Below are 27183 nucleotides of genomic sequence, written 5' to 3' on the forward strand. Positions count from 1 at the left end.
GGAACTCCTGAAGGATAAGAGTGACGAGAGAGAGGACCAGGCCTGGGACACGTATGCTGGTGTGTTTTAGTTTATTCAGCAGCCACTTGCTTATTTTACAAGGCTCCTAATGTGTGTGCACTAACTTGGATGGGTTAAATGCAGAGTTACCATACTTATCCTTCACGTCACTTTCACCTTCCATTAAACAACGCCAATACTTGGTCTTGTTTTGAGCAGATCCACAAATCAAAGATACCCATAATTAAAATCTTAAAATATATTTATTGCTTTAAAATATGCATTTCATGATCAACTAAAACGAAGCAATTTTACAACAGACACAGTAAAAGACGATGTTCTAGATAAAAGGTCAGAGAAGCGAGCCGGCGTGAAGGTTGTGTTTGAGGACGGTGCTGACGGTGAACTGAAAGGCGTCCTGTATGCTAGAGCGCTCCGTGGCGTTGGTGAAGTGAGGGAACACCAGCTTTCCTGAGGCGGAGGCACACGACACAAACTGATCCGTCACGTACTGAGCAGCGCAACTCACATCACGCTCAGGACCTGCAACACACACAGACAGAGTAAATCTAACTGTATTCAGGTACAGACATTGAATAATCAAAGTATTCAAATTAAATCTAATTAAATTTATCTTTGTTAGTGCTACAAAAGTGATTTTCTCTTTCTCTTTTGTCGTTTGATTAGCATTGGTGGTGACAAACAGCCAGCATGCTGCTGTCCCGAGAATTTTAGGTTTCTTTCTTAACCGTTCTATTTCATCAGAAACGATCTGTAAACAGGGCTTTAAGTGTAAAATACCGAACTTGTCCTTTAAGACGAATGCACAGATCCAATATACTGATACACACCCGGTTTTCTTTCTCAGTTGTTTACAACATAACCGACTGTGTTTATGTGGAAACTCACAGAGACGGGCATTTTGACATTAAATTTTGCACGCACGTGTCCGTTCATATATGATATATTCTAAACTGACAGGACTTGTAAACACATGCAAATGATGAACCTTCACTCTATAATGGGTATTAATCCACGAATTAATGCGTTCTAACACATGACTATTGCAGATGCGCACATCGTGTTGTCAATGCTAAAATTATATATTGTTCAGACCTAATCATGACTGCCATCTTCCCAGAGATGGAGAGAAACCCTACTAAGAAAACAGTAAGAAAACGTGTAATTTTGGTACTTTGGTACTTCCCTCCATGTTTTCTGCTGCACATCGTTTATTTTTAATTAATAGAATTGTTATTAGCAATAATAAATCATTTTTTTTTATTTTTTTTTTTTATATATATATATATATATATTTTTTTTTTTTTTTTTTTTTTTTTGAAACAATAAAATTACAATACTAGCATTTATGGTTGTCTTAATTTCTTTGCTTTCAAACATTAAACCACTTTTATTCTAGCGGGAAACCAGCAGAAAGACCTTAAAGCTTCTTCAACAGATTTAAAAAAGATTCTCATTACAAATTTGGGAAGATGATTGGCGCATGTTGCGTTACCAAATACTAATTATAAGCGAGTCAAACACGCAGCACTTGCAGAGTAGCATTTACTGTGAATCGAAACTCTGAAACATGCAGCGAGTCAGACTATATATATTTATATAATTACATCACAAACGACACGGTTCACATTCTCACATCCATGTATTGTCAAAATTCATAAAAAGTTACCAGGCAACTGGCGAGTAACAGTTTCAATGCTGATTTTTACTCACATTTGGCTCTTTTTGAACCCTGGCTAACATGCTAATCTGTGCATGAAATCAGTGTATTAGAAAATTTAACATTTAGCAGTTTATTTTAGAAATTATTTAAGGACATTTCACGATTACAGAAACCAGATTGTGTAAAAAAAAAAGAAAAAAGTTTACCTTTGTAGTCTGGCTGATAAAGTCGCAGATGTCTCCCAGAATACAGTATTTTCTCACCAAACAGATCAATTTTATTCATAAATAAAACCTGAAAAAGAGTTTAAAAAAAATTCTCATTAACCAAATTCTGACCTTCATTAATATAAAAATCAAGGTTTTGTATTTACAACTATGTCTTTATTTGTATAAAATGCTGCAAATTCATGTAATTCTGAATTTTGCTCACACAAGTTGTAAAGTATCAGTTTAAATGTAGAAACGCTCATTTGTCAAATAGATGGGTAGAAGTGCACACATTAATAAAAAGCACCAGGCCTATTGATTTGCAGTTGTTTGTGTGTCGTTGTGAAATGCTTGAAAACCGCGAAAATAAAGTCTCAAAATCCAATTGAATCAAATGAGATCGACTCAGAAAAGATGTCAATGAATGAACGAGTGTCACCTGATCCATATGCGCACATCTTCTTTGTTGCTTGCACAAATTATGATACACTAATACATTTGTATTCACAAAAATCTCTCTATTTTTACAAATTGCTGCACATTAATTCTCAATTTTGCACACGCAAGTTGAAAGGCATTTGGTTGTGGATAGTAAAACACACCTGCAACATTTATCAAGTTCATGGATAATTGTGCATGCATTTATTAATCATTTTGAGACTAAATTCATCCCATATCCCACTGGCGTGTTCGCGAGAAGAGCGACAGGATCTCTGGACTAAACATAACATGATCTTCTAACGAATCCTAATTCTTGTATGCAAATCCTCAAGTTGTTCCAAACCTGTGTGAATTTCTTTTCAAAAGATGATATTTTCAAGTATATCTGAAACCAAATAAATGATGGGCCCCATTGAGTTCCATAGTATGGAAAATAAATAAATAAATAAATAAATAAATACAATGGAAGTCAATGGGGACCAGAAACGGTTTGGTCACCAACATTCTTTAAAATATCTACGTTTGTGTTCAGCAGAAGAAAAATTCATACAGCTTTAGAACAACTTGAGGAACAACTTGAGAACTTTAACAGGATTAAGTATAGAGTAAATGTCAGATGCACACAGGTTTCATGAAGTAGGGCCTGAAGTGCTGCTCACCAGTGAAGCTCCTTTGAAGAAAGCACTGTGACATGTGGAGCTGAAGCACTCCAGGCTTTCATGGAGACGGTTCTGTTGGGGAAAAGAAAAAAGTGATAGAGTTACAGAGTAGAGTTCAACACTCCTGTCCTCTGAAGATCCGGCATGTTTCTCACCGTGGAATGATGTTCATCGAGGTTTTGATCGTATCCACTGAGAGCCACCATGAACAGCACGGCCTGGACATTGTCAAAATAACTGTACCACTTCTTTCTTTCTGAACGCTGGCCACCAACATCGATCAGCCTATAAACAAAAGATTATTTACACAGAAATTAGTCAAGTGGTCTACTTCACCAGAAGAGGAGAAGAGGTAAAATAACTTAAAAGAATAGGACTGTATTTGTCTGCATAATTTGTATAGACATCACATATGAACAATAAATCCCTTTGAGAAAACCTCACAGTAAGATCCTCCTACATATACAATGAGCTGCCTTTCACTCGCCTACTACTTTATACAATACAACAGCCTGTTCCTCACAAAGAGCGATTATCATGCGACTAGCACAGAAGACTTGGGATAGAGTGCATGTGTCTTAAAGGCAATTATTTTGTTGTTGATTATTGCGTTAACAGACCCTGGTCACTGCATGCTTTCTTTGTATAGAAATAAGCAACAAACATTCTGATTAACACCATCTGTTATGAAAATTAAAGTGAATATGTGAGCCTGGACCACAAAACCAGTCTCGAGTCACACGGGTATATTTGTGGCAATAGCCAACAATCAAAATTATAGATTTTTCTTTTATGCCAAAAATCATGAGGATATTAAGTAAAGATCATGTTCCATGAAGATATTTTGTAAATTTCCTACCGTAAATATATAAAACATGTATTTTTGTGAGTGAATGCAGCACAATCGCCAACATAAATGAACAACTTTAAAGGAGATTTTCTCAATGTTTCGATTTTTTTGCACCCTCAGATTCCAGATTTGATCTCGACCAAATATTGTCATATCATAAACCACACATCAATGGAAAGCAATGGACCATTGAGGTAAATGGAATGAACCTCAATTTAAAAAAACTGACCCATGTGACTGGCTTTGTGGTCCAGGGTCACATATAGGAAATAAAGAGAATTTTGGGGTCACCAATTTTCGAAGTCGTCCTACAACCTATATGTAATTTGACCAGATCCATAGGAACGATTCTGCAACGAATCACTCTCAATTCAAATTGGGGCTCAAAGAAGTTCCTACTAAAAGAGCCCCTATTTGAGAATGGATGAGTGGGACGAGGTTTCAAAAGCTCCTCAGAAGATCGTTCAGATATTTCCCAAGCAGTTTTAGTTTAAACATGTGCGTGTCAGTGCATCTCTGTAAAGAGCTGGAGGTGATCTGAACCACTGAGGGAAATATGGATAAAGGTCTTTGTTTCTCATCTTGGTCTTTACAAGCGAACCACTGAGGTTTGGCTCTAACATCGGGTGGACCATTTTAAATATGAAGCATGACAGCTATGATAATATTGTAGAAATGTGTACCTGTAGAGCGAGTTGTTGACTCTGATCTGGGTTTCAACGACTCCACGGGTCCGCACTCGAACCCTGAGAACATCTGTTTCAGTGGGGATGTAGTTTGGTGCGATGATACGACTGATGTTCTCGAAGAAACTAGAGATGTGGCACATGCAACACAGAGGGAAAACAAAAGCACAAAACCAGAAAACACGCTTAGTTCAATTTCACACACATTTTGACAACCCTTCAACAAGAACGTAACTAATCCACACCCATAAACAAAGGCACTAGAATTATTAGAATTGTTAATGTTCTCTTTTTTATTATACCTTTGCTTCTAGCTTGTGTACTACTCCAGTTTATACTGTAAAAATGGATTGTAGTGCACAATGCCAAGTATGACAAGTCACTTGCGATGATCTTCATTTATTGCTTTGGATAAAGTCTCTTTGGATAAAACTGTCTACTAAATGAATAAATGTAAGACAATATGGATTCTAAAAGACTTAAAATCCAACGTTAAAATTGGAAAATGAGTTGGTTAAACGAAGATTTCATTCAGTAAATGTCAGGGAAGTAAATTACTGGAAACAGTTTAACATTCTACGGCCTCATTGTGTATTGATACAAAGACACCTCTCTGTCTTTGCATCAATACACAATGAGTCCTTAGAATGTTAAACTGTTTCCAGTAATTTAATATAATATGGTGCATTCAAGTCATCTCGTAAAGATCATATTTACTGTACGAGTTGAACGCCACCTCAATGTCGTAAATACGAGTGGGAAGCTCGGGATTTTCTTTAAGCCTCGATCTTTACGAGTTGTGGTCGTATCAGTGAGAAACATGGCGGAATAACACAATACTTAAGGTATTTAGCAGTGATATTGTCAGGCTTTTCTAGCGCAGTAAGCTAATTGCATGCACAGAATATGATGCCATTATAATATAACACTGTAAAATGTAACGATAAAGTTTGCAATGGCTTCATAAATTAATTGAAAATATAAAAAACCAAAAGTACACCTGATGCACATTTCTTTGTTCTTCATTTCTAAAACTAGAGTTTAAAGGGTAACTAAACCCTAAAACAACTTTTTTTAGTTAATGATCTGTAAAACTTTATTAGTGCTGTTCATTGACTCGAGTAAACGTTTTGACATTTGAGTGTTTTATTTCTACAATATATGGTGTAAAAACGTCTGAGTGCTGCCCTCTTCAGGTTGAACGGTGGCTACTGCAGCTGAATTTTCTTATTGGAAGTTGTTTCCCCGCGTGACGTGTGCTGGCTCTGCAAAGGCTCACTACCCACGCCCCTGGCACGAGCTCACCACGCCCTTCGCCAACATCGGGAGTTAAGAGTTAAGCCAGCTGCTCGAATTGATAAGGCTCTGGCCCTGTGTCCACAGGCAATTCACCCTCCTCCACCTCAGATGAAGGTGCGGGAGAAAAGTCCTCGACTTCAAATGACCGCTCTGTTGCAAAGCTACTGGCGTCACTCTCCATCTTTGAGAGTCTGACAGCTGTCAATCACTCCCGTCACTGCGGGTCTCAGGTGCACACCCCCCACTCAGCTCCCCCTCGGTCCGCCCCCTCTGTCTCCGCTCAGCCCCGCCCACTTTTACAGCATTTTTCAAATATTGCCAGTGGGAGGAGTCAGGCTCTGACCAGGGGTTGAGTTACACTTTAAGAGCCGTACTGTATTTTTGTGTAATTCAGAGACTGTACACCACCAGTACTCACTAGCGAGCGGAGTCGTTGAGCTGGAACTCGTGTCCTCGGGCCACTGCGGTCCTGAAGCCCAGATCCCCCCAGAGACTGCAGAACGCATGAGCCACGAACGGCAGCAGCTCCAGATCCGCTCCCACACAGCACTCGCACGACAGAACCGCACGCGCATGACCCTGAAGCACACAGGACACAAGATCATCAATCATCTTCATCTTCGAAACACAAATTAAGATATTTTTGATTAAATCTGAGAGCTATCTCACTTCTCCATAGGCTAATTGAAACTTGCTGGCCCAGAAAGTTAGTAAAGACAATGTTTAAAATAGTCCAAGTGACTACAGTGGCTCAACCTTAAGATTATCAAGCGATGAGAATACTTTTTGTGCGCAAAACAAACCAAAATAACGACTTTAGTCTGAGTGAGTTCACGTAATGTATTCACGTAGTGTTGTACATCAGAACGTAGGCTCACCATCACTATACACTATCTCAGATTTAATCAAAAGTATCTTAATGTGTGTTCTGAAGATGAACAAAAGTCTTACGGGGCTGGAACAACATGAGGGAGAGTAATTACTGACAGAATTTTCATTTTTGGGTGAACTAACGCTTTAACCATCATCCTTCCCTCGCGTTCTGTAACAAATCCTTCCCTCGCGGGTCAAAATGACCCAAAGCCGGTCATTTTTTTGTCCAGAAAGCTTATTCTATTTCATTTTGTTATTTTTAATACTTTTTTTGTGTTTTGTTATTTTTATTTACCTTTAAATTACTAGATTTGTTTAATCTACACTGTAAAAGAAATCTGTAGAAATTACAGTATTACTTGCAGCTGCTTGCCAGTAACTTACTGTAGATTTAAATTGATGTTATTTACTGGCAACAGTTTGTTCAAAGTTAAATGAATATTAAACATTAACAAGTCTTTATCTTTACAGAATAAAACTAAAATAACAGCCTCATGCAAAGCATTCTGGGAACCAAAATCTGAAGGAAAAAAACAGAAAAAGGTTGATGAAGATTTCTGGTTCCCAGAATGCTTTGCATTAGGTTGTTATTTTATAGTTTTATTCTGTAAAGACAAAGACTTGTTAATGTTTAATGTTCATTTAACTTTGAACAAACTGTTGCCAGTAAATAACATCGATTTAAATCTACAGTAAGTTACTGGCAAATAGCTGCATAACTACAGCAAATTTTTTACAGTGTAGTAGATTAGTCTACTAAATCTGTAGACTAATTTTAAGCACATTCCTCACATTCTTTCAACTTAAGTTCAAAATAACTCATAATTCCATGCATAAACCTTTTAATTCAGCTCAAAATATCTTACATTGGGTGTGTTTGCCGACCTCTTGTGGAAAAATAATAATATAACATGATATTTCATGACTCTTGCCACTAGATGTCCTTATAGCTCTATATGGAGCAAATGAGCTGTTCCTCTGGGTCCTAAAGTCAGTTCCTTTCAGTATGCATTCAGATACACATGTAGACATTATAAAATAGTTTTTTGTACAGTTTTAGCATTTTTAGTTTGAATTTTGTGCATTTTTAGGTTTTTCTATGTGTACTGAAGCATTCCTTGATTTCCATTCATTCCTAAGGGGTCAAATTGACCCGCGAACGAAGGATTTGTTACTTTTTTAAATTCAGCCACAAAACTCCTCAAATATATTCAATTTTATTTTGTGTATTCGTGGTTCAAGTGCGCCAAAAGTCATTTAATAAAAAAAAAAGCCAGAGGGAAGGATGAAGGTTAAATTGGAAAATGGATCATATACGTCAATAACATTTTTGCAGCATTCAACTCACCCATATCATTAGTTTTGGGTACATTGTTTAATAATGTGAACTACAAATGGTCACCCAGTGTCAAAGGTCATGGTACATCCATGCAGCTACAGTACCTACATTCCCTTGGCAAGGATATCGTTGCTTGTATAATATTTTATATAATATTCTTGCAATATTCTCCTACAAAACTTTGGTTTGGAGAGGTAGTGGGAAGATATTAATAAGCCAATACAGTATTGGGGTCTAATAGAGCTGCTATGATCATAATGACCACCAGTTCTGTGTGCCTGACCTTGTTCTTCTTGTTAGACAGATTAATACGCAGCATTCCCATGCCATGCAGCACAAACTTCAGGGATGTCAGCAGGTTATCCAACACAGCAGCCTGTACAATTAGACAAAACAATAAACTTTAATATCAAACGAAGCCTTTGGAGAATACAACATAGCTCTGCAAAGTAAATGACTAATCCTGTAGTTAGTCGAGTACGGTTTATGGATCATATTATTATAAAATCTGCTTTTGTAACGAGGTTACAAACAAATTCATATGCGTACTTGCGTGTTGTGAACTAGGCAGAAAGTTTTCATGAGAAGTTCAAACGTGCATATTAATTCGAATAGTGTACGCAATTATTAGTGAATGAGACGCCATTTTGGAAAGTATTCATGTGAACACAGTGGGTTATGTCTTAAGTAAACATACCGTACACAGTTGAGAAAGAAAAAGCGTGTGTAACGGTATATCAGATCTGTGCATCAGCTCTTAAAGTGACAGCAGCCTAATAAACCTGTGTCATTAACCATAATCAAACAACAAATGACGAAGGAAAAATCCCTCGCTGATCTTCACTGAATAACTCAAGTAGCTTTAATAAGGAATAATCTGTATTTAATGTGTACAGTAAGACTATGCAGTGATGTTTTACATTTGATTATTAGGCTACATTTTTTGTTGTAGGTTATTACTTATCTGAATACCGCTGTTAGTACATCATCCTACAACAACAACAACAACAACAACAACAACAACAACAACAACAACAACAACAACAACAACAACAACCTTAAAACACTGTTTATTTGTCAAACAACTGTTAAACATTTGTATGTTCAGTCTGTTGTATTTATTTGCCAGTTTTTTTGTAATTATAGTTTCTTTGTTCTTACTGTATTGCTGACCGTTTACTTGTCTTATGTAATAATTCATGTTTTTAGATCATCATGCTTGGACTTCTGCAATTCACAGTATATAAACGCCACCTCATTGGTCCAAAATGCATCAGCAAGACTTTTTTAATGGGCCTCCATAAATACACTCATTTGTGTTTGATTTCACTTGTGAATTTATCATTGTACTTCCTTTGCCTCTTCTTATATGATGTAGTAAAGCACAATGGTCAGCTGTCGCTGTTTTAATAGAGCAAAGGTAAACTTATTGAGGACTTATTTCTTGCATTAGTTAACCTAGTATTAGTTTTTGCTGAAGCAACGATAATTGTGAAATTTCACTGATATTTAAAATTACTCGTATTGTGAAATAAGAAATATCGCCCAGCAATAATAGTGATTTCAATATTGACCAAAGATAACTGATTATGATTTCTGCCATAATCGAGCAGCCCTAAGTTCTAGCGTTGAGTCGTTAATGACACAGGTTTATTAGGCTGCTGTCACTTTAAGAGATGATGCACAGATCCGATATACCGTTACACATGCATTTACTTTCTCAACTGTGTACGGTATGTTTTCTTAAGACATAACCCACTGTTTTGGCATTATACCCCGCCAAACACTAAATGCCAAGGCTAACGACTGTCATGGTAATGAACAGATGAACGCTGCACCTTGAAGCTGAGGAGCTCTTGCTTGTTAAAGCCATGGCTGTAGATGATCTTCATCTGCTTGACTAATGTGCTTTTGCCGCTCTCTGGAGTGCCTATATGTTTGAAAGAGCACACAGCAATATATGAATAACGTGCCAATGAATAACAGTCCAAACCATTAGATAAATCAGTTTAGAAGCAATAAAAAATAAATAAATAAAAAGTAATCTCGGCTTCTGATTTCACAAATCAGAATTGTGAAGTTAAAGACTCAAGGAAGGGTTAACAAGCCCAAAATTGTACTGTGAAAGATTTTACAAATCACAATAAAGGTTCAACAGATTATTGTGAATTATTTCATAAAAACAATAGTCTTTGAGCCTATATGTCCTGATTAATAGAATAATTAATATTTTAAAATAGGGAGTTATGCTGCATTCCAGACAGTTCAGAATTTGATTCATAAACTTTTGTTGTCCACAGAGCTCGTTTTTCTTTTCTTTTTTTGCATAATCCAAAAGCCTATGGGTAAATCCTATTGGGTTTTTGTCAAGGGAACCAGTGTGATGCGAACCGCTGGTTGTAAAAACAAAATGTAACATTAGACATTAAGTTTATGTAGCCTAATAATACCTTCGTTTTTGCTTTTCAAAGTGATTTATGTTGTTTTTATTCATTTTTAAAAAAATAACTGACACATAATTGTGGTCAACACGTGACCGTTACGTCTGAACTCATACACCTGTAATTCACTGATCGCATATTGTGATGAATCCGATTGCGCGTACATTATTGTTATTATTATTTGCGTTATTACCCAGAATCAGGACTCTGTGCGCGTGCAGCTCTGTTCGCACACTCTGATTGAAGGATGTTTTCTCTTCATTCCTCGGTTTCACACACTTCTGCATCGCCGCAAGACACGCCTATAGAGATCAATGACAACTCTACATCAACTAGGCTACTACTCAATCATTGCCTTTCTTCTTCTTAAAGTATACCTCCATAATTCACTTACCTGCAGGGATGTTGGAAAGTCAAAACATCGAAACATTTCTAAAACTATAGAGTTAAAATCGTGTTTAAAAAGCCAGATATCAGCGGTAACCCTCGCGCACCACACCTGTTCAGGGACGTGACGTCACGGGACATAATTGGGGGACTTTTTAAAGTGACTTGAAACGGAAGTTGCGACACTTTTTACATTTCTTATTGTGACGTTTATCCTCGAGTGAAACGGCTTCTCGAACAAGAAACAATGTACAGTAAGGCGAGGCTTGATTTTGTCCATCGAATGGTCAAATATAATAGTTAAATTATTTGTATGATTTGTGTGGAATTAATCGTATGTCATATGAATGTAATCATATTAAACCAGACAAGGAGTAAAAACTGCCCAGCAATTCCAGATGAAAACATTTGAATTTTAGAAAATAAAAATAATAAACACACCATGATGTTGTTATTGATGAGGGTGGGTGATGTATTTTTGGAATTATGAAAATGTTTTATACTTCAAAGTATTTAATTTCCAAGGACATACAAAAAATACATATACACTACCGTTCAAAAGTTTGGGGTCAGTAAGATTTTTAATGTTTTTAAAAGAAGTCTCTTCTGCTCTCAAGGCTGCATTTATTTGATTAAAAATACAAACAAAAACAGTAATATTGTGAAATATTATTTCAATGTACATCAGCTGTTTTCTATGTGAATATATAGTAAAGTGTAATTTATTCCTGTGATCAAAGTTGAATTTTCAGCATCATTACTCCAGTCTTCAGTGTCACATGATCCTTCAGAAATCATTCAAATATGATGATTTGAGGATCAAGAAACATTTATGATTATTATCACTGTTGAAAACAGTTATTTGAATTTTTATTTCATGATGCTATGATGAATAGAAAGTTCAAAAGAACAGCATTTATCTGAAATCTAAAGCTTTTGTAACATTAAACACTACCGTTCAAAAGTTTGGGGTCAGTACGATTTTAATTTTATATCTGGGGAAAGAAATAAAATAAATCAATACTTTTATTCATCAAGGATGAGTTAAATTGATCAAAAGTTACAGTAAAGACATGCTATGGGTAAAACAGTAAATGCTGTTCTTTATATTCATCAAAGAAGCCTGAATTTTTTTTACATTTTATTGTACAATTTGTTGCATTTTAAATTGTCATAATATTTCACAATATTATTTTTTTTTATTATTATTATTGTTTTTTATCAAATAAATGCAGCCTCGGTGAGCAGAAGAGACTTCTTTTAAAAACATAAAACAAATCTTACTGACCCCAAACTTCTGAACAGTAGTGTAGATTACAAGTGTGCCACAACACAACACTTTCTGATTACAATAAAAGAAGAAAATTATGTGCTAATATCTTCTGACAAAAAAAAACTTTATTTATTTTTACATAACCAACCAGCATAATGTAATAATTACCTGCTTAAAACATCCAATTAACAACCTTTTAAGTTTTAAATAAATTAAAACTAATTAATAAATAAAACTTAATGAAAGTCAGTTCAAAACTGACTTAAATAATCCCTGAAACCATTATTATAATGTCAGAGAGTGGTTTCTTCTTTCAAATATTAGTTATTATTAAACACTTTATATAACGTCAAATTAAAACAGATAGTTAGGTTTCAGTGTGGTGATTTTATTTATCGAACTAAATTAGAGCATTGTTGAGTCCTAGTTTGAGGTCACTAGTTTATTTTTAAAACACAGATTTTATTTTTACAATGAGACATTGTGACACACTTTGTCAGCATGTTTCATCGCATGGGTATTTATGCTGCTTGAATCTTTGTAGAAATAGATAGACTTAGATGACTAAATATTTTTTGTTTTTAAAATGTAAAATAATCTAAAGTATTGGAACAGGTTAGATTGAAACAAAACTTTATACAGCTTCTCAGAAGATAAATAGAACATATGCTTTTATTAAAACTTTAAAGATTTAATTTAAACAATCTTTTCATTTTGAAAGATCACATTTAAACTTTTATGATTAAATAATGTTTTGACTCTAAAGTCAGGGGAAAAAAAGTTTACAGACTTTGCTGTGGCACAACGGACAAGACTTTACTTAGAGAAGTACTCTGAGATTTCACATTTCAATTTAAACTACAGTATTTGTAAGCCTTTCATTTACAGTGTGGATATCATTGCATAAGGAATGATTTCACTCTCAGAAAAATGTAAGATGTTTTTATTTTTTATTTATATGTTCATTTAGCTAAACTATAATAATTGTTTTGCTTTTTATTTTGATATGATGTTTATTTTAATATTTTGCGTGTTATATATAATTATATATAGTTTTTATTACCATCTTCTTTAAAATAGAGAAAATTTCCTTTTATAGAACCAATGTGTGTGTATGTGTGTGTGTGTGTATTCTAATTCATTATTGTTTGATCTGTTCAAATAAAAATGTTTATTCCTTTTACTTATTTCTCACTTGCTCATGAGACGGGGAGCAGCCAGACATGACCCTGTGAAGGAGTGTGGAAGAGGAGGAGGACACGTATGAAACGTCTAAATGGGCCCCGGGAGTTTGAATTTGCGATGTCAAAGTTCAAAATGATCAAAGCTCATATTAATCACCAGATAACAGGTACAACATAAATATCACAAAAATATGCAAAAGTCTCCGGAGAATATGATAGGTCAAAGTTGGGGGAGGTGTCCCGCGTAAGTAATTCTTATTTGTTCAAGCTTGACAACCTTATTGCCTTTTTGTTTATTTTCTAATATATATTTCTAATTACAGATGTGTACACAGATTACATTGTTAAAAGGGATGCTTATAAGAGAGCATAGATCTGAAACTGCTGAGGCTGTGAAGGGTTTAGATTACATTACCTCAGCGTAATGTCATTCTTAAAAAGAAAATAAAGCGTTTTTGTGTGTGAATATGAATTAAAATGTGTTGTTTTTCAGAAAGGCTGCTATATAAGACAATCTAAAATCAGAGTGCAGAGACAAGCACAGAAGAGAGTAAGTATGTTTTAATCTCATATCACCTCTGTATTGAGATTTTGGGAAAATGTTAGCAACATGTCCATTTCGTGGATCATTTCCGTCCTTCCTTTGAGTCGTTCAAGTTCAAATCTGTTTGTTTTGAATTGTTTTTGTATTTGGTAAAGCTGCAGGTCACTTGTTCTAGTCGACCTGGCATGTGACATTTTGCACGACTTCTAATTTCCTCAAATCTTTGCAGTAGAGATTTTTGCATGATCACAATAGACACATTAATGGGAACCACAATAATCTACAACATATACAACATACATGTGCCCTAACACACCCTAACCCTAACCTAATGCACACTGATTGTTTGCTGCAAATAACAATATCAGTGACTACGTGATGTTCAATGTAACTCATAGAGTGCTGTATCGTGACGACAGACAAGAGGATAAAAATAGACACTCATATGTCAAGCTTGATGAGGATACAGTCAAAGCTTTGTAAGGTAAACTGAGAAGTCAACGAAATTCTAATGCATATCTATACAAATTAAAATACATATATTCCAACATGGATACAAAATGTAAGTTAATCATTAATATGTCTCAATTTGTTAATTATGTATCAATTTCTGCACAGAAGATTTAGCATTTATGGAAGATCTCAGAACTTCAGTGTTAATGCATTACAGGGATCTTTCTATCACAACAGCTGAATTTATTTTTATTTAGTTCATTAATGCTTCAACTTCATGGATATTTAAGTCAGTCATGAAACTACAGAAAAAGCAGTTGTTTAAACCACTTTAATGCAGTAATTTGATTGCTATTACAGCAGACATGTTGATCTGCTTTTTCGTCAATGCCTTTCTTAATCAATGCAGAAACACTTTTGCAACTGCTGAAAGAGAAATAAACTAACACAAGTCAATGACCAAGAGCCCAGCTAAAGCAAACACTGATCACCATAATCGTGACTACGACGAAAAAACATTTAATAAAACATCAACATCAAAAACCTCAATAAGAACTTCGGTAGACATATGACAGAAATAAAGTCAAACTTTAATCACTTAATTAACTGCAGTTGCTTCAGTGTTACGTTAACACTCTTTAGATTGGACCCATATAGATATTAGAACATTAGTGTTCATTTACACTGAGAAGTTTTGCTGTGACGAATGTTGAGTTGTTAATAAAAAAAAAAATAAGTTGAAAGAATGTTTCAGGAACATCATACTGACCTTAAAAAAAAACATTCCACGAACATTTAAAAAACTGGACATTCCATAAGCAAAACAGAATATTTGGGAAAACATTTCTAGAACAAAACTTTGTTTGCTGGGATGACGGATTTTTTCTTTTTGGATAAACTATCCAAACTATCCACAAGAATGTAGCATTGTGAGGAAAATCCATCTAACAAAAGAGCAATCCTGAAACATTACTTTTGAAGTAAGGTAAAGGAAATACAATTCTGTTAAAAATAATAAACATAAAAAAGGGTTTTTAAGAACATGTTAAAATGCATGTTTGTTAAATAGCTTATCCTAGCTATTCAATTTTCTTATACAGTTTAATTTGCTGGAGTGCTTTACAATGAAAAAAAAATACTAATAATATGAGGATTAGCCATTGATTATGACAGATATATATATATATATATATATTAATAATTTATCATGAGTACATGTTAGGACAGAAGACTGTAATGCTCTTCCAGCGGATTCAGGAGCGTTGCTTTCCAAGCGAAACAGGAGTCTCTGGACTTGCATGTAGAGGTAAAGGTCATGTAAGTCATCTTGGTTTCTTCCTCGGTGAGTTTATCTGATCAGACTGATGATGAGGAAGGACATGATGAAGAGTCCTTTGAGTGTGGAGAGAGGTTCACAAAACAGATGTCACACACCGACACAATCTCATGGCAGGTCGTAATTATTTTACGTTTTGGCAAGTAATAGGTAAGAATTCGTGCAATCTCTCATAGGATCTGCTTAAGCCCCATTGACGGTGTGGTTAGCTAGGGGTGGATTGCTTTTTTCCCATCAAAATTGTATATTTTCATACGATTCACATTGCATGAATTCACACGAAATCGCCACCTCGTAAAATAGTTGCGCTTCCCCATGAGATCGGGTTAAACACACAGCTCCCAAAACAACACGTGCTAATTCAGCAATAAAAGGTGCTTCCAGCTGCTGGTGTTGTGATAGTATGTAAGTCCAGTATGTAGAAGAAACATTAGAAAAGAGTCAACTGCATGTACTGGGTTTTGTTAGTCTTTGAGGATGTGTTTCCCCCCCTACAGCACAGCCTGTGCCCTCTCCTCTTCTTGTCGCTTCATGGCCTGGATCACTGCCATCTCTTTGGCCTCCTTTTTCTGGTTTCTTGCCTCAAACAGCAACCTGGCAGAAACAAGAGGTAATATTACTGGCGTTGCATTGGTAATTGCTGACAGTGTTTGTCCATTCCAACATCTCACATGACCAGCCAAATATTACTTGCTTTCTATTGTTATTTTACTCAAACCTGACAGTGCATTTCTACAACTTACTTTATAATTGAAATGTTTGGAGTTTTGGAAGTATAGCCACAACATTTTATCATTAAACATGACATAAAACTACTCCTGTTATGAGCTTGTACAGTACACTCTAAAAAATGCAGGGTCATTTCAACCCAAATTTGGTTTGAAACGACCCTGCATTTTTTAGAGTGTAAGCTGTTATACATGCCATAGGATATGGCCAAAACATGTCTGAAAGTACTTTTTCTGTTGTTGTTGGAGACACTTATATAGGCACTTTAACACAGATACGAGTTGCAAATGTCTGAAACTGAACCATTGTAAGTGCATTAAACATGTTTCCAATTGATATATGGATACTGAGATATGAATTTAAATAATTTTGTCATGTTATAGATGCAGTCAAAAGAGCTTATCTTGTTTTGAAGCTGAAACGGTTAACCTGTATCCACACTTTGGAGCACAGACCAAGGGCCTCGTGTACAAAACGTTCCATAGATTTCATCCTAAAAGTGTGCATACGCACAAAAGCTAGATTTTGCCAGAACCTGCACAAAATTCTCTTTATAAAACCCAGTCAGCGGAAAATTGTGTGTGCATGCATCTCCACCCCATCTCCTCCCCGAAATAACCAGATATGGAGCTTACAAAGCCTCGTTTTACAATGCATATGCATTTCCATGCATATTCCCATTCCCAATGTGATCCTTGACGATACAAGACATTAGGAAAATATAATATATACTAAAAATCATTCAGTATCCGTGACTTATTTTTGAATAAATAAATCAAAATTGTATAACATTTTAGTGAAAGTTTTCAGAGAAGAGTCTCAATCTTTTCCACTGGCCAAATAGTATTTTTAATTGCTTTATGCAAATCAAATGTATACAGTTTTGCCTAGAAGGTAAACATATATTTTAGGATGTTTATATAGGCTATTTTTTAAGGGAAACAAATAATTAGTAAATAATTGCTCAGCGTGCATAAAACGTGCATAACTTTCGGTTGATGTGTGTTTGGTCAAGATTTAATAAGTGTGCATTATTACAGAGAATATTGCAACACCTGTTTTTGATGATCCTCTGCACAATGTTGTCAGTGGTGAGACTGTTTCCACTATCCACTGTCCGCAATATTCCCATTTTCCTGGGTACCTGTGTGTGTAAAACATGCACAGATGATCAAATGTTGTCAGTAATTTTGTAAATCAGATGTAATTATTGATGTGGCACTCACAGCATATGGGTCTGATCCATCTCTGTCTAGAAACACTTCAGTTTCGCCATGGCACACCAGGTCTACCTACACCATGAGGACAGTGTATTACTCTATGGCCACGTTTACACAGGCAAAAGGTAGTCTCAGTCTCAGATGGCGTGACTGCACTGTAAAACTTTGACTTGTAAATGAATGGTGTCTTTACTATGCCAGGTCTTTACTATAATCTACAGTATGTTGCTGTAAAGATCCCATGCACTAAATTAAAACTCTTTTTAATTCATTTCATTTGCAGACACCGAATGCCTTAAATTGATCAACTGCCATTATATTTAAGAACTAATATTTATAATGCGAGCATATTATTACTGTGAACTTATTTCATTTGAGTCCACTAAAATATATTTTAAATAAAGAGATTTTCCCTAAATCAGCAACTACACAGTCACCGCCTGTTAAATAACGCAACATGCAGCATATCATCAGTGTTTCTAGATCTTCTCCTGGACTAAAGCACAGGCTTTACTCTTCAGCACAATGGTGACTTACAGCTGTAGTGAGATAATTAAGTGAATATGTAATTGATGATTATGAGTATTAGTGATGAACGCCTGCTGTTAACAAGCAGAATCACTGAAGGAAAGAGGAACAACAAGAACAGAAAAAAGAAGAGATGAGCAGAAACACAAAAACTACAACTGACTTCCAGCCATTACACATTACACAACCAGTGTCGATGTTTAATTGAAAATATTTGGTTTAATGTCACCATTATGGAGGATCAGTATTTGTTTTAGTTGGGCTCTTAACTGTTTAACATAAAAAAATAAATTCTCTGGCTGCTTTGCTTTGCTCTTCTCAGCAATGGTGACAATATAAAAAGATCATTCAGCTGCATAATTTATTCATGCTGCAGTGCATGCTGGGAGTTTTGCACTATTCATTGATTGTCACCATTGTTGAGATTCATATGCTGATTTTTGATGTCTGTGTGTTTAAGTCAACTAGTTTTTGCACTATAGAAATCAGAAATTAGTTTTTGATAACTTCTTGGCTTTTTCTTGCCTTAATAAATGTGTTTTATAAACTAATGTTAAAGAGTCAAGAGTCCAACTAAAGCAAACACTGATCACCATAATGGTGACTACAAACTTTATTATTTTCAATAAAACATCAACATCTAAACCTCTGTTAATTCTCATCAAGAACTTCTGTACATGTACGAAAGAAATAATGTTAAACTGGTTTGTAAACTGATTTCACACTCGGTGTGGCTGGAAGTCAGTTGTAGTTCTTGTGTTTCTCCACGTCTCTTCTTTTTTTTCTGTTCTTGTCCTTCAGTGATTCTGCTTATCAGGTGTTCATCAGTGTCTGAATTCACTCTGTCAACTGGACAATATTAGTGAACTAATGTAGGGAATAGTGAATGAGGGTATAGGGTGTGATTTTGAACACAGCCTCTGAGTGTCGACTTTGAGCGCTGTTAATTCACAGTATATTCCTGTAGGCTACTTTCTAGAAAATGACAAATATTACCCTGAATGCATTGTTTTCTATGGTATATTACTGTTTTAATGGAAAATTGTATGATAACGTCAGAATATGGCCATTTTTTACAGCAAAGTTTTACAGTGTTGTCGATATGGTCTCTGTCAAAAGCAGGTCTGACAAAAAGTCAGAAGTCAAATTCAACACAAGAAGGGGATACCTTAAAATGGTCCAGTAAGTCTTTTGTTACAGCATATGGTGCTCCTATAACAACCTCAGAGACATACTGAGAGATTTGAAGACAAAAGAAAGACATTCATATTACACAATTAATTTCAAGACATAAACAGGCATTACCTGCGATCAGATCAAACACTCACTCGACAGGCCAGCACACTCAGAGTCCTCTCATGGATGTTCATGATGGGATAGTTTTTTCCCTTGTAACGATTCACCTCCTGGAATAATAGTAAAAACCAAACAAACATGCAGTTACTCCAGCTTCTCACACATCTCTTCCAATATTAATGAGCATTATGCTCAACTGAGAAAATAATTGTGTGTGTGTGTGTGTGTGTGTATATATATGCTATCTCCCAGATAGCAACATTGTGACGGCCCAGATCCGGCCCACATCTGGCACATGTGTAAAGATGATCCGGCCCACATGCGGCGTGGAATGATGGCACTTGTGATAAGTGAAGCTGGTAATGCTGTTTGTTGAGTTGTTTAATCCTCCTCTGCTGAGATCTTAAGAGATTTAATGCCTTCTTTTATCTTTAGTTGATTTCATCTAAGGCTGTGGCTGAAGTCAGTTGTAGTTCTTGTGTTTCTGCTCGTCTCTCTTTTTCAGGTCTCTTCTTTCCTTCAGTGATTCTGCTTGTTGCTGCTTGTTCGGCTTATTAAGGCTGAGATGACTCCATATTTAATATACACAGGTTTTGTGGCTCAGATAAGGTCCAGTTGTGGTTTATTTCTTTGCTCTTGGCTGACATGTGGCATTGCTATGGCCTGCTTGTGGCCCAGATCTGGCAAACAGGAGTGAGCCGCCCAAGGGCCATCATTCCACGCTGCATGTGGGCCGGATCATCATTACACATGTGCCAGACGTGGGCCTGACTTTCCAGTATCCAGCCTACCTGATCAAAGTGCAACCCCACAATAACATATGGCTTCTCTGAAAGCTGGGACACCGCGTCCAGGAAATCCACATGGCCGATGTCTGATGTGCATCGGGTCAAAAAGGACAACTTTAACATCGTCTTAGGAGGCATACACACATGCATCCAAAGAAGAACGCAAAGGTCTCGAGAAGTGTTTTTAATGTCCATGTTGACTAACCAGACTGACTTTATTTCTGTCAGGTGTCTACAGAAGCTCTTTTTGAGATTAACAGATGTTGATGTTTTATTGAAAATAATAGTTTGGTTTGAAGTCACCATTATGGTGATCAATATCCCATTTAGTTGGATATTCCATTAGTTTTTCTCTGGCAGCTGTGTTTGTTATGGTGAGAAAAGCAAAAGAAAATGTGATCAGATGATATTGTTTACTTGATGTATGATATATGCATCATATAGTGGTCTGATTCACTGATGACATCCAGTATCTAATCTTTGGATTCGCTATCATTTTGTATTTTTCATTATAGCAAGCCTGAAATACTACGTTTTCCACTAAACATTTTGAACTCCAGCATCTATTAGACTCACTCAGACATCAATAATCAGCATATGTATCTCAACAATGGTGACATGTTGTCACAGTGTCTGGTTTATGTTCCTTGGGTCACCACTAAATGTCCTCCTTCCCCACGGTGTCCATCACACACTTGAACTACATCCCCCATGATCCTTGTCTTTTCATTGCACTCAGCTGTCCCTTATCACTGATCATTGCACTCAGCCTGTTCCCCATTAGCATTGTCATTTCCCTGTGTATATAACCCTGTCTGTTTTAGTATGTGTCACGGAGTCCTTGTATTTCACACCACTTCTGAGTACTGTCGTTAGACCAGTTTGTTTGTTCTTGTGTTTGTTGGATTGCTACCTTGGTTTTGACCCCTGCCTGGACTGTTATGAGATTGGATTACCCTACATTAAAAACCACATACTGCAAATTGGATCTACCTCTCTTCTGTTCTTGTGTGGATCGTGACACATGTTTGACGCCACAATGCATTCTGGGAGCCATAGATGAGTTTTGTATGATGCACCCAGAATGCATTGCGGCATGTGACCTTTATTAAGATTCATACGCTGATTCTTTAATGTATGTGTGTATCTTTAAAACTCCTTGATGCACAATCCCTCAGATTAGAACATTGCTGGACTATCATAGGACTATTACAAACAATGATGTGAAATTAATATCATGATATCTAAACAAAGAATAGACTCTGAACATGATCAGTGAATCAAACACTGCATTATGATCATGTCTTTATTATCATCAAGAAGCTAACATCATCTGAAGACAATTTCTCTTGCAGTTCTTCCCATTACAAACACAGTTACAACAGCAAGAGAAAGACTAATGTTAAAAAGTCAAGAGTCAAACTGCACAACTAAAGCAACACTGATCACAATGATGGCGACTTCAAACCAAACATTAACATCTAAACAACTTCTGTAGACGTCTGACAAAAATAAAGTCAATCTGGTTAATAATAAGTATTATTATTATATTTTTTTTGGTGGTGTTTATTCCCACCAGAGCTTGACGTCAAACAAACATTGGTTTTAGACGTCAACCCGACTTTTAATTTTCAACCAAAATCCAACGTCATCCTGTGCCTGCTGGGAATATTCCCTTCCACCAGATATTTTAACAGCCCCAGTCTTCATTATAGAGAAGATAACACTGGATTATTTGACAGTATTTGTTCTTTTAAGTTTAACAGGAGAAACTTTGGGAGCAGAAAGCATGAAAGGATACGGAACAGGTCGAAGGCTCCCGCCACATAGATGATGGTGTCTCCTGGCTGCGGCTCCTGGCCCGAGGCAAACTGGATGATTTTCTGAGACGTCTGCAGGAACTGTGACACTCCTGTCCAGGGACTGTGGCCCTTAGGACCCTGTGGCCAACGGTACAGAAATGATAACAAACAGACATTACAGCAATATATGCCAAAAGAGGGGTTACGATGAAATCATTCCTCTTTCAGTGACGTCACTTACGATCTATACCTGCACATGCCAGGTTTAGAAGTGCTTCCTATGGAGTCATCGTTGGCGTATGTGAATTTTTTTTGTCAATGTTGTGTTTAGAATTTAACTCTTTTCCTGCCATTGATGGAAATTTCCGTCATTTGTGAGAAAACGCTGAATTGACAGAATTTTCCAGCTATTCATGTTTTTCACTGTTATACGCTAGGGGGCGCTATTACTCTTCTTCTGAAAGAGTACAGAATCTCCTGATCAAAACACAGGAGAAGAAGAAGCAGAACCAAGCGATAGCATATGTACCCTTACGGAAACAAAATTATATTGGAATATACTGCAAAATATAATGCAATATATTACATAGTACATTTCCATATATGGGAAACTACTAGTGCTTATATTTTTCAGTATACTTCAATATATGCATTGATCATGTATGGCTATCTATTAATGAATATAAAATATTTATAAATGAAGACAAAAATAGCATTACATGTAATATTCACAAAGTTGTATCCTTTATTGTGTACATATTAAATGTTCCCATATAAATGTGAATGTATGTTCACACACACACATATACACACACACATTCACGGAATGAGTTACAACAGATTTCTAGTTCCCAGCATGCTTTGCTTCTGACGTAAAGGAGAGTAAATGTACCACAGATGTAAATTAGCTGTATAGCTAACTCTGGTACAGGGCCTGAACTGTGCATGGTCCCTGTCAAATAAACTAAATGTTAAAATTAAGTGTTATTTAATGTGTTTTGCTCAATATTAATATAGGGGGGAGATATGTTAGTTTTTAATGCTCTATTATTTTTTTATTTAAAAAGGTTTTCTGGTATGTGTGAGTTTTTGGGGTTACTAATGTGCTGAAGAAGAGTAGAGAGATATACTGTCACATACTTTTCAATATATGAAAAGCGGCAATTCCTTATGTATTATTCAATATATTGTAATATATTAACACAATATATTATTCTGTATATTTTCAAATATACTGTTAAACCGTTTATATATATATCGATAACTCATATATAGGAAATATATTTTTGTTCCGTGAGAGTAATCATATGCATAATGTAAAATAACACAATCATCAACATTAAACAGCATGTAAATCAAAACTGCGTAATGTTACTGAATGAAATGTGGACCCAGAAAGGGTTAATGACTGGAAAGCATTAGTGGTGTTGATGGACTCGATCGACTCCTTCTGTGTTTTAATCATCGTTCTGAATCTGATCCAGACGAAGTCTTTGACAAAAACATGATTTTTCAGCTTTTTGCTCAAAATGTTGCTTTTTTATGAAACACATTCAAATGTTGATTAAAAAAAAGTATTGCACAAAGCTAGAATAAAACACTTTTTTTGTTTAAAGCAAAGTTCTTTCTTTTGATATATTGCATATATAGCCATGAAAATTTTGTGAAAATTATCAAAAATGCTGGCGGTGGCTGCCAACTTAAAAAAAAACATGCTGGCAGGGAAAGAGTTAATCTCTGATAGACAATAATTAAAAGGAATTATATTGGTTTACTATCCCTTTGCGTTTGTGATAGATAATCTAACTAGCCAACCATGATATTGAATACATAAAGCAAATTATAACACAGAATGGTATTTACTGTCTTTGGTTTATTACAGTATATCACTTACACGTTGAAACCACTGTATAGTTTACCATCCCTGTTTGTGATACTCCAGCCAAAAATGATTTTACTCACCCTCATGCCCTCGTCCCAGATGAATATGGCTTTCTTTCTTCAGATGAACACAAACAAAGATTTTTAGAAAAATAATCCATCTTTTGCGAGTCCACATAAAGCAAGGACCTCTAAAGTAGACACTTCAAAAACCACACAAAATGAATATGACAGTATGACCCCAGTTGATGTACAAAAGCACAATGGTAGCTGTGTGTCCCAAAAATACTAATATTTTAAACTTCCTAATCTATAAACCATCACTTCCAGCCATCTGTTCTACATTTTTCTGCAATTTTGCTTATGGAAATGTATAACTCAGAAATGAATAACTTTGACAAAGTCATTTTTTGTTGCTGTTTAGATCTGACAATTTTTGTTGTCTCCTTGATAAATATTATCTATGGTGTGCCAACTTGAATGCTGAAGTATAAAAACTTTTAAAACTTCAATTGTGTGATAAATATACAAGCAGCAACAAAAATGCTTTGGTCTCATTATAGTATTTAATCAATGAACCACTCCAGCTTCATGGCTCTGTTGGAAATGCACACTAATGGCTAGAAACATATTTTCGGTGATATTTGTGTCAAGTGTAAGTGACATCACTGACAGAGGAAGTTATTCTCTGTATCGAAGAGCCAAAGGGAATAAAACACTCACTCTTCCAAAGTTGTCTGTGTGTTGCTGATAGTCTGAACTGCCCTAAAGAGGAAAGAAAGATGTCCATTGTAAATACAAGTTTGAGGTCTCTACGATTTATGGTCTCATACACTTGTATTATTTGTGTGTGTTTGTGGCCTCACCATGTTGCTGTGATGAGCTTTGGTCATGAGAAGCATGCGGCCCACCAGGTCAGTAGTGGACACTCCCTGGGTCCTCTTACACTCTCTGCAAACATCAACTCTGGGTGAGAACCGGACTGAACGTGCATAACACCAGCAGCATTAAAGCCAGGTGTGTGACGGGCTTACCTGTATCTACCAGACCTCTTCACTTCTTCATATGTGTCTTTTCCATCCACAGTAAGAGTGATATCATCTGTGAAGACAGAACCACACTTAAGCTTATCAAAAGTGCTTATTATTGTAGGTTTAACCCTACACGAAGTGCCAAAAAGATTGATCCCAGGTGGTGTGTGGTATAATGTGCCCAAAATATAGTGCATGGAGGACCAAGACTAAAGCCATGAACAAGTTATTGAAGGCTATATTTCCAGAGGACAAACATGATGGTCTGGAAACCGTCAGCTTTGTTTTTACTCAGCATTTGTTATTATTGCAATATTAAACACAAACACTATTAATTAATGGGCCCTATTTTAATGATTTAAGCACATGATCTAAAGCGTACGGCACAAGTGCACTTATGGCGTGTCCGAATCCACATTTGCTAGTTTAATGATGGGAAAAATGGTCGGCGCTCCCGGTGCATGGTCTAAAAGGGTCGTCCCTATTCTCTTAATGAGTAATGGGTGTGTTTTGTCTCTATTCTCTTAATGAGTAATGGGTGTGTTTTGGGCGTAATGTGCAATAAACCAATCAGAGTCAGATCTCCCATTCCCTTTAAAAGCCAGTTGCGCTCGTCCATGGCGGATTCAATATTTACATGGAGGAATTTGCAAGCAGAAAGACTGAACGCTTCTCTAGCGAGGAAACGGATCTGCTCGTGCGCAAGATTAAAGCTGTGTGTGTGTGTGTGTGTGTGTGTGTGTGTGAGGTTAAAGCTCTCAAGCAGACCATCTACAGGACAAGCCGTATTCCACAATATCTTTATGTACACAATATTAATCTTTTACATTGTAATCCTTTTATTTTAATATTTGGCTAGTTTGTGTGCTGCCCCGTGTGTGTAATAAGCAGAGTGTACGCGCGGTGTTGAACCGCCTATAGGCGCACATTACTAACGCGCTCTTTAAATAACAAAAATAAATAAATACTGCTCCATTGACATTGACAAAATAGCAACGCTCCAACAATGCGCCTGAACACACACCTGGTTCTCAGACCAGCAGCCCATGGGCGCACAGATAGGCGCAAATGCATTTGCTATTTAAACAACGTGACGCAGGACGTGAAAATGAAAACTACGTCGGACTGAAACTAGCATTGAGTCGAGTGTATGATAGAGCCCAATGACTTCTCTTTACTGACTTCATCAACACTTTAGCACAGGTTATTATAGTTATTATACTCAAGCTCTGACCTCCATGAACACAGAAATCACAGGTATATTTGTCCAGAGTCTCGAGCGTGGTCACGTATGGAGCTCCTTCCACGATCTCATCCACCCATTTGATGGCTCGCACCATCTTATATCTCTCCGCCTGAGTGAACACTGGAGGACCTTTGTGCTTAGAGATCTCATCTGCACACACACACACAGAGAAAGAGAGAGAGAGAGAGAGAGAGAGACTCTTGGTTTGTTCAATGATATCAGTTTTGATATCGCGTCTAAATGAATGCCCATGTTGAGAAACTCTGATCTACAGGACCACCTATATCCTATGGAAGCTTGTTTCTGCAACAGAATAAAACATTTTAAAAGAAAATTTACGACTTTACATCTTGCAATTCTGAATATATTTCTATTTATATCATGCAGATCTCTGACTTTATAACACAATTGACTTTATATCACGCAATTCTGACTTTATAACACAATTGCAACTTTATATCTTCAATTCTGACTTTATAACTCGCAATTGCGTCTTTATATCACAAAATTCTGAGTTTATATCACGCAATTCTGGCTTTATATCACAGAATTGCGACTTTATATAATGCAATTCTGACTTCATAACACGCAATTGCGACTTCACATCATGCAATTCTGACTTAACACAATTGCGACTTTTTATTCATGCAATTCTGACTTCATAACACGCAATTGCAACTTTATATCACGCAATTCTGACTTTATAACACGCAATTGCGACTTTTTATTCATGCAATTCTGACTTCATAACACGCAATTGCGACTTTATATCATGCAATTCTGACTTTATAACACAACTGCGACTGTATATCACACAATTCTGACTATAACACGCAATTGAGACTTTATAACACAATTTCGACTTTAAATCACGAAATTCTGACTATATAACATGCGATTGCGACTTTATATAACACAATTGTGACTTTATATCACACAATTCTGACTTTATATCACGCAATTCTGACTATAACGCAATTCTGACTATATAACACGCAATTGCG

The 27183-nt window shown here is 36.1% G+C and overlaps 2 protein-coding genes across 2 annotated transcripts in view; both read right to left on the reverse strand.

Annotated features, from left to right (window-relative positions):
• Positions 1-247: 247 nt before the first annotated feature.
• LOC311066695 (guanine nucleotide-binding protein G(o) subunit alpha-like) lies at positions 248-10994 on the reverse strand. Its single transcript, XM_084087991.1, has 10 exons — positions 10876-10994; positions 10675-10783; positions 9879-9970; positions 8324-8416; positions 6247-6407; positions 4527-4655; positions 3149-3278; positions 2994-3065; positions 1891-1978; positions 248-543 (listed from the first exon to the last, which is right to left on the reverse strand). The coding sequence occupies exons 1-10, from the start codon at positions 10909-10911 to the stop codon at positions 353-355; spliced, it is 1101 nt and encodes a 366-aa protein (XP_083944117.1). The 5' UTR covers positions 10912-10994; the 3' UTR covers positions 248-352.
• A 3897-nt stretch (positions 10995-14891) lies between these two features.
• The window catches only part of LOC311095814 (ethanolamine-phosphate cytidylyltransferase-like), a 23756-nt gene continuing 11464 nt past the window's right edge, over positions 14892-27183 (reverse strand). The window contains exons 3-13 of the mRNA XM_084134621.1: positions 26168-26329; positions 24937-25003; positions 24769-24853; positions 24626-24667; positions 22021-22159; positions 20223-20305; positions 19464-19541; positions 19304-19369; positions 17614-17679; positions 17443-17531; positions 14892-16252 (exon numbers count right to left, since the gene is read on the reverse strand). Of these exons, the coding sequence (XP_083990747.1) occupies positions 16150-16252; positions 17443-17531; positions 17614-17679; positions 19304-19369; positions 19464-19541; positions 20223-20305; positions 22021-22159; positions 24626-24667; positions 24769-24853; positions 24937-25003; positions 26168-26329 (980 nt within the window). The 3' untranslated portion in view covers positions 14892-16149. The remainder of the gene's footprint in view (positions 16253-17442; positions 17532-17613; positions 17680-19303; positions 19370-19463; positions 19542-20222; positions 20306-22020; positions 22160-24625; positions 24668-24768; positions 24854-24936; positions 25004-26167; positions 26330-27183) is intronic.

This window comes from Abramis brama (assembly GCF_963993115.1).
Source record: "Abramis brama genome assembly, chromosome: 1".
Taxonomy (NCBI): domain Eukaryota; kingdom Metazoa; phylum Chordata; class Actinopteri; order Cypriniformes; family Leuciscidae; genus Abramis; species Abramis brama.